Here is an 8,329-nt window from a genome sequence, read left to right on the forward strand (position 1 = left end):
ACCTGTCTTTCGGTTGGAGTGATCGGAAGAGGTCGGCAGTTTGATCAGCGATTTCTTTCATTTTGGTCCAGGCCTCCTCTATAGTAGTACTGGCATTGTGAATAGTTATGCAACATTCTCCATCACTTAAATTCAACATACCACATACCCCTTGTTCTTTTAACAATATTATGTCTAAGGCTAAACAATTTTGAAGCGTCATTTTCGACACCTGTTGGACTTGCAGTTTGAGTTCTCCTAAGCGTATCTGGTCCAATTACTTAGGAGGTGTACTTGCCAGGTAATATTTTCTAGAACAAATTGATGTTGCTTTAGGATTATGTATGGGGTGAAAATGTTTTTGAACATTAGAGCTGCTACTTGCCCATCCATATAGTAATTGGGGACCTGGACTCCACTGATCGCCGATTTGGGTCGGGTTTTTGGGGCTTCTGCCACTTCCCAGTGCACTCCCCGGGCAGGGGCAGTGAAATTGGAAACACAAGATGAGCATAAGGATGGGATGACTAATCCACATTTCAGACCAGCGTGATATTTCAGTGTTAAATAGGAATAAAATTTCCCATTAGAACATCCCCAAACTAGTCCCAAGGGGGCTGGGTATACGCTAGTTTCACAGGTCCAGGTATCATTGTAGTCCACGAAATACATGTCAGGTTCTGCAGTGAGTGGCAGGCCCTTCAAAGGGTAGTGTGTACGGGGTATGCCGCAATACATGACTCTACCATAATCCTCAGTTTCGTCATAAATTTTGTTGCACAGAATATCCCGATTTCTATATCCGTGAGAAGGATAACCCCAAGAAATACACGTCCCTTATCAGAACCCTTACTCTCTCAAAAAGCCAGGTCTCAGGGGGGGTCCCCAGGAGCAGTGTTACAGTTAAGAACTTTGGCACATGTAAACAGATCAGACTGGCAATGCTGTGGGGGATTGGCATACCTTAGCGGCTGCAGGAGGGCTGCATTTGTGACCTCATCCACTGTAGATTTCTCAGGTCTCTAGGTTCGTGCCCTGTGCTATTGGGAAGTTGTATACACCAAGAGAGATTCACATTTAGGGAGTAATTGGCCTCATAAAAATCCGGTTGTTCTAGCGGGTGAAAGAAGGAGTCAAACGGGAAATGGGAGCAAGGTACAGAATATGAGCCAGCCAGATTGTTCCGGAGCACCGATTTAGGTCCTTGGTGGGAGAGTAGCATTGCAACAGGACTGTTCCCAGAAACGTAAATCAGACTTGTTATAATAAGCAAAATACATTTCAGTCTGCCCGCAAGCAAAGTTCTTAATTGCAGTACGGTGAATAGTTTCAGAATAGCTATTGGTCAAGAGGTAATTATCTCCCCAGTCAGTCTAAGTTGTCTGGAAAAGGGGGAACAAGACATATAGGGTTGTTCTATAGTTTGATTCATTTCCAAGTTATACATAATATTGGGCGATGCAACATAAAATCTCAATCCTTGTTTGGTTGACTGGGGAAGGGCAACGCGTATCCCTTGGTCAGTTCTACTCCAGATTCTAGTAAACCCACGAATTAGTTCCCACGCAAGGTTTGAAGGAGTATTGTTTCCACTCCCCCCACGTCCTCCTTTCCCACAGGAGAGGAGGACCACTGTCGACGTGAGAAATTGTAAGTACATATTAAGGCAACGACTATGATTGTTAAACAATTACTGAAGTACAACGGTGGTGGTACTCATCGAGGTCCAGCATTCCTCCAACGAGATCGGTATGTTTAGCAGCGAACAGTCTGGCTCTCCCCCTGCAAAAGAAAAGGAAAACTCAGTCCCCTTTGGAACTGGTTTTGAAAGGAAGGGATTCTCCACCTGTATGTCCTTCCAATCCGGGTCATGATTCTCCATAATAGTTTCCAACACCTTTGCCACCTTTTCCAGATCCTCCCTCTATGTTCCAGCCATCTCTTAAGTCCATTACTGAGAAGGGAACTTTTGCAGCACTGCCTGCCTTAAGGGCGCTTGCGGCACTGCCCTCCCTCTCCTAGTTCTTCCTGCTATCGGGCTGAAATTCTCCCTTTCACTTTCAGCATCACGGTCCACATCACCTTCTCCGACTTCCGCATTTCCACCCTGACTATTACCTCCCCATATATTTCTCTGTCCCGGAGCCACTAATAATCTAACATCATCTTCCTCTTCCTCTGGTTCCTTATAATTTTTACACCTTTTACTAATACTACATGCAGAACAACATCGTTCAAGCGTTTTGTTCCAAACTTGTTCTAAAGCCAAAACATTTGCATTCATCGTGAGCCATCTTGCATAAGTCCACGAGCAAGTCCACTTGCATAAGTCCCCCCACTTAATGGGGACGGCGGAGCGGGTTTCCCGACCTGGCTTCAGTACCCTGGTGTTCCATGGGGAGCGGGCGGAGGGAGAGTTTGGCCTGGTCAGGGCCCTTTCTTCTCGCCTAAAAGTCCTATCCGGATCTTTCCACACTTTTACTTTTGCAGGTTAGACAGGGGTAACCCATCCATAAGTTCTCTAGGTATTTCTTTACGTAAACCGTCTCTCCAGAGTTGGCTCCTTGTCATCCCCAACCCTAGGTTTCTCCTGGGGGGTAGGCCTTTTGAAGGCCAATTGCTTAATTCAGCTCTCTTAACCGCAGCTTTACCCCTTTGTTTCCCTCCAGAGATTCCCGTGTTGCGGCTATAAGTGATCAGCTCCTGCGCAATCTCTCCCCAGGTGAGGGGAAATTCCGCCGGAGAGGGCCGCGTCTGGTTTCTCCCTGGTGTTAGCATTTCTGTTAAACGCCCCTGAATTGGGAGAGCTGCCCTTAGGCAGTCCTGGATTTGTATGGCATATAGCTTTAGGGGTCAGGGAGGCCCTTTGTCAGGGATTTAATTCGACTGGGGTCAGCTTTTAGCAACATCGGGGAGGGCTGATGGGGTATGAAGTGCCTGTCATGCATGAGCTGGAGGCAGGCGGCTTTCTGCACGCTCTCAGTAATTTGATCCAGTCCCGGAGTGGGGATGGTCACTGGGTCTCCCCGTTCCAAGGGGTCTAGCCCTCCAGCCCAGTATGCCACCCTTTGAGTGAGGGTCCAGGGAGCTCGAGTGTTGGGGACGGTTAGAAACACACCTGGACCCCAATATCCCTGCACCTCCTCCTCAGAAAGTTTAATTCTGTCCCCCTCCATGAGGGAGACTCTCCACATATATTCCATCTCCTTTTCTCTAGGGAGCCTACTATATTTTTCTTGTAATTTCGCCACTTCAGTTGCACTATAGGGAATTTTTTTTTGTTATGATTTCTGGCGCAGTATCGGTACCCCCTTCATATTGAAATTCCGTTTTAATAAGTGGGCGAAGTTGGGGAGCAGTTCTCTCATCAAGTTGGCACTTTGCCTGTTCCATTTCCTCCCAGGGGTAGTGGCCAGTTACCCCCCCGTCAAGTAGCTCGTGTTCCTTAGATAGGCTGGAGTGCCCACACTCGCTCTCGAGATCCTCCCTCCACGCCTCTACTCGCTCTGATCGCAACTCACGCTCCCTGACAAAAGCATCGCGCAATTGACTCTGCAAGCTATTTGCTGCTGTTTCTGCTTGCACCCGTTTTTTCCCTGACAAAAGCATCGCGCAATTGACTCTGCAAGCTATTTGCTGCTGTTTCTGCTTGCACCCATTTTTTCCGCTCAGCTTCCAGCTCTGCTTGCAGGCTTTTAACCAAATCTTGTTTTTTCCACTCAGCTTCCAGCTCTGTTTGCAAGCTTTTAACCGAATCTTGTAATGGTTCCCTCGCCTCTCGCTCAGCCTGTTTTACTGTGCACTTATCCTTCTGCGCTGCCATCAGCGCAGCTTCTAAAACACCACAAACTACAGTTTTTCCTTTCCCAGGCCTTGACCTGTTCTCCTTTGCCAAAACCTTTATTCGCTCTGCAACAGTGGACGGAGATTGGCAGTTCTCCTCTGCCCAATTTCACCCTTGAGGCGTCGGGCAGGAGTTATATGTTTTTAACAGCTCTATCAAAGGCGAGCAGTCCAGATCAGGCTGAACCCGGGAAGCCATGATCACCTGCCAGAGGACTCGCACTCAGCCGATTCACGTCCTCCCTTCTCGACTCAGTCGATATCCCCTCCCTGTTCCTTTCACTGATCACATCGGGGAATCCCACTTCTGACACCAACTTAATGTCTCGTCCCACTCGATGGGTTGCAAGATGGGTGAATCTTTTGATTCCCTGAGGGTTTGTGTAGCGACAAAGGCCAAACTCTGCTCAGCAGAGCCGCAGGCCGGTAGAGTCACAGCAATGACTCAGAGGAACAGTCTGACTAGCGACTTCATTAACTAGATGAGCTCTCCCCATCCCATGCTAGCCGACTTGCCGTCGCCATGCAAATCGCGCCTTATCTCTCCACAGTGTTTGAGACATTAACTCTTTCATTCCCTCACAGAGGGATGCCAAGAATTGTCTGTATTGGAGGCTGAGGTAAGCTTAACAGGGGACAAGTGGGATGAGCACCCTATTGTGACCAGCCCAGAGGCCCTTCTATCCTTGGCATAGTCTACCTCAGGAGAGAGTACTTCAAGGACCCAAAGGGGTACCAATGGGCTTTTGGTGTAGCCACTGTGAACACAGAGATCAAGCAGTTATCTACGCTGCCTGGCCTCTCAGAAGATCCCTTCGTTGTGGGATTGCTGTGGGTTGAAGAACAGCAGGTGCCAATTGCTACCAGGACGGTGCACCAGCGGCAGTATCACACAAACTGAGACTCCCTGGCTCCCATCCATGAACTGATTCCTCAACTGGAGAGCCAAGGAGTCATCAGCAAGACTCACTCACCTTTTAATAGTCCCATATGGCCAGTGCAAAAGTCTGATGGGGGGTGGGAAGACTGAAAGATTCCCCTGCAGCCTGTGTGGAAGACCATGGTGAGGCAGGCTGTCCCCCTGCAGCCCATGGAGGTTAATGGTGGAGCAGATATCCACCTGCAGCCGGTCGAGGACCCCATGCTGGAGCAGGTGGATGCACCCAAAAGAGGCCGTGACCCCATGGGATGCCCATGCTGGAGCAGTCTCCTGGCAGGACCTGTTACTCCATGGGGGACCCATGCTGGAGCAGTCCTTTCCTAAAGGACTGCACCCCGTGGAAAGGACCCACGTTCATGGAGGGCTGTTTCATGTGGGTGGGACCCCATGCTGGAGCAGGGGAAGAGCATGAGGAGGAAGGAGAGGCAGAGACAATGTGTGATGAACTGACCGCAACCACCATTCCCTGTCCCCCTGCATGGCTCGGGGGGAGGGGGTGGAGAAATCGGGAGTGAAGTTGACCCTGGGAAGAAGGGAGGGCTGGAGGTAAGGTGCTTTTAGATTTCTTCTTATTTCTTATCCTACTCTGATTTGATTGTCAAAGTCAATATATGAAATTAATTTCCCCAAGACGAGTGTGTTTTGCCCGTGCTGGTAGCTGCTGACTGATCTCCCTGTCCTTAGCGCAGCGCGTGAGCCTTTCATCGCATTTTCTCTCCCCCTGTCTTGCTGAGGAGGGGGAGTGACAGAGTGGCTTGGTGGGCACGTGGCATCCAGCCAAGGTCAACCCACCACAGCTGCCCGCCTGACAAATCCTTCCACAGGTGTCTCTTGGGTCCCCAGAGTCATCACTGTGACTGAGGGGTGGGGAAAAGTCTCCCTGGCACGGTCCTCATGACAGACCTTGATGCCCCATCCTCCCATAGCCCTCCTGCCTTGACACCCCCACCAGCACACAGCCCTTTACCAGTCCTGGCTGTATCCCATGCAGGGGTTTGCAGAGAGCCCTGCTCTGGGGTCTCCTGGGGTCTGGGCATGTGTAAGTCTGGACAGGCTTGAGGAGGGAGCCCATGAGAACCTCATGAAGTTCAACAAGGCCAAGCATGAGGTCCTGCACATGGGGCGGGGCAATCCCCAATATCAATAAAGCCTGAGGGATGAATGGACAAAGAGCAGCCCTGCGAAGAAGGACTTGGGCATATTGGTGGATGAGCCAGCAATGTGCCCTTGCATCCCAGAAAGCCAAGCGTATCCTGGGCTGCATCAAAAGAAGTGTGCCCAGCAGGTCGAGGGACGTGATTCTCCCCTCCTCTCCTCCACTCTTGTGAGAGCCCACCTGGAGCACTGCTTCCAACTGTGGGGCCCCCAGCACAAGAACGACAGGGACCTGTTAGAGCAGGTCCAGAAAAGGCCATGAAAATGATCAGAGGGCTGGAACTCCTCTCCTGTGGAGAAAGGCTGAGAGAGTTGGGGCTGTTTACCCTGGAGAAGAGAAGGCTCTGGGAAGACCTTCTTGTGGCCTTTCAATATATAAAGGGGGCTTATAAAAAAGATGGAGAGAGATTTTTACCAAGGCCTGTAGTGACAGGACAAGGGGCAAAGTTTTTAAACTGAAAGAGGGTAAATTTAGATTGAACAGAAGGAAGAAATTTCTTACAATGAGGGTATTGAGACACTGGAACAGGTTACCCAGAGAACTTGTAGATGCCCCATCACTGGAAGTGTTCAAGGTCAGGTTGGATGGGACTTGGAGCAACCTGATCTAGAGGATGATGTCCCTGTGCCCTGGTTTTGGCTGGGATAGAGTTAATTTTCTTCCTAGTAGCTGGTATAGTGCTGTGTTTTGGATTTTAGTATGAGAATATTATTGATAACACGCTGATGTTTTGGCTGTTGCTAAGTGGTGTTTACACTGGTCAAGTGCTTTTCAGCTTCCCATGCTCTGCCAGGTGCACAAGAAACTGGGAGGGGGCACAGCCAGGACAGCTGATCCAAACTGACCAAGGGCTATTCCATACCATATGACGTCATGCTCAGTACATAATCTGGGGGGAGTTGGCCAGGGGGTAGCGATTGCTGCTCGGGGACTGGCTGGGCATCGGTGGCAGGTGGTGAGCAGTTGTATCACTTCGCCCCCCCTCCCCCCCGCTTTGTTCCTCTCTCGCTCTCTTGTTGCTTTCCTTCTCATTACAAATTATTATTATTATTATTATTATTATTATTATTATTATTATTATATCATTATCATAATCATAATCATCATTATCATTATTATTGTTGTTGTTGTTATCATTATTGTTCTAATTATTAAACTGTTCTTATCTCAACCCACAAGTTTTCTTACTTTTGCTCTTCCAGTTCTCTCCTCCATCCCACCGTGGGGGAGGTTAAGCGAGCGGCTCTGTGGTACTTAATTGCCGACTGGGGCTAAACCACAACACCCTGGGCACTGTTGGACTCCCAGGAGGAGTGCTGGAACTAGATGATCTTTAAAGGTCCCTTCCAACCCAAACTCTTCTGTGATTCTATGATTCTGCCAGTATAGACCCTGATCCCAACAGGAGGATGGGGCTGGTCAGATTTCAAAGATCAGCTCTCACTGGATGGTGGTGAATGGCCCTCCCTGTGCTCCCCACAGGCCCCGAGCTGGTGGTGTTGCTCTGCAGAGCGAGTGGGCCGTGGTGCCCATGGCGTGACTCCGCGTGGCCATACTGGTCAGGGTGGGAAGCAGACCCAGCCAGCTGGGGATCACACTGACGCTAATCCCCCTCCCCAGGGTCTGTGGATGTGGCAGGTGTTTGAAGGGATGATGGTGCATTTCCAAATGCTGTAGATGTGTCCAGGTGTACCTCTCCATCCAGCAACTTCACTAACGGTAACATGAATCCCTCCCCAGCTTCCCTTCCCTGTGCCTGACAGGTTCCCACTGCCTCTCCTGGGATTACAGAGTCCTTGTTTGCCTGCAGATACCTGGATTTGATGGTTTTCCTTTGGGGGATTCCATCTTGAGAGAGATCTCACTTTGTGGGGCTCTAGTCACTTCACACCCCAAGCACATGCTGTCTCTGGAGATTCCCTGGGTTCTCCAGTCAGCTTGAGATTCACCTCCTTAAGGACATCATCTGCATGTCACCTGTGGGACAGCCCTGGGTATGTAATGAAGTGACCATTGACCATCCTGGCCTTGGTCTCTGACAGGTCACAATGTCACAATGAGCTTTATGCTCCTGAAACCAAGGAGAAACAGTCCCTTCTGGGGAGCAATTCCTTGGGACTATTCTTGGCACCAGATCTGGAAGAAGACACCAGCCTTCAGGCAGTGCACTGGGGTGTTCCCATTTTATTACAGAGATGCTATAAGAGTCTGCGCTGACCCACTCTTGGACGTACATTCATACAGGCTCCATGTGAGACAGAAAAGCTTCATTCTTCTTTAGCAGTGGGAGGAATCCACATATTTCTGTACGCACATGAGAAGCACAAACAGTAAAAATAATTCCATGAAAAAAAATCATCATGATAATGAAAACAAACAAAACGCAAGCCTGGAACAGGATGCATTGGGAG

General features: G+C 49.5%; 1 protein-coding gene across 1 annotated transcript; it reads right to left on the reverse strand.

Moving 5' to 3' along the window:
• Positions 1–2,127: 2,127 nt before the first annotated feature.
• Positions 2,128–3,588, reverse strand: LOC142421180 (uncharacterized). Its single transcript, XM_075525718.1, is given in 4 exon segments — positions 2,128–2,192; positions 2,631–2,831; positions 2,834–3,257; positions 3,259–3,588. Coding segments are annotated over 4 exon segments (1,020 nt in total).
• Positions 3,589–8,329: the final 4,741 nt, after the last annotated feature.

This window comes from Mycteria americana, chromosome 27, assembly GCF_035582795.1.
Source record: "Mycteria americana isolate JAX WOST 10 ecotype Jacksonville Zoo and Gardens chromosome 27, USCA_MyAme_1.0, whole genome shotgun sequence".
NCBI classification, from domain to species: domain Eukaryota; kingdom Metazoa; phylum Chordata; class Aves; order Ciconiiformes; family Ciconiidae; genus Mycteria; species Mycteria americana.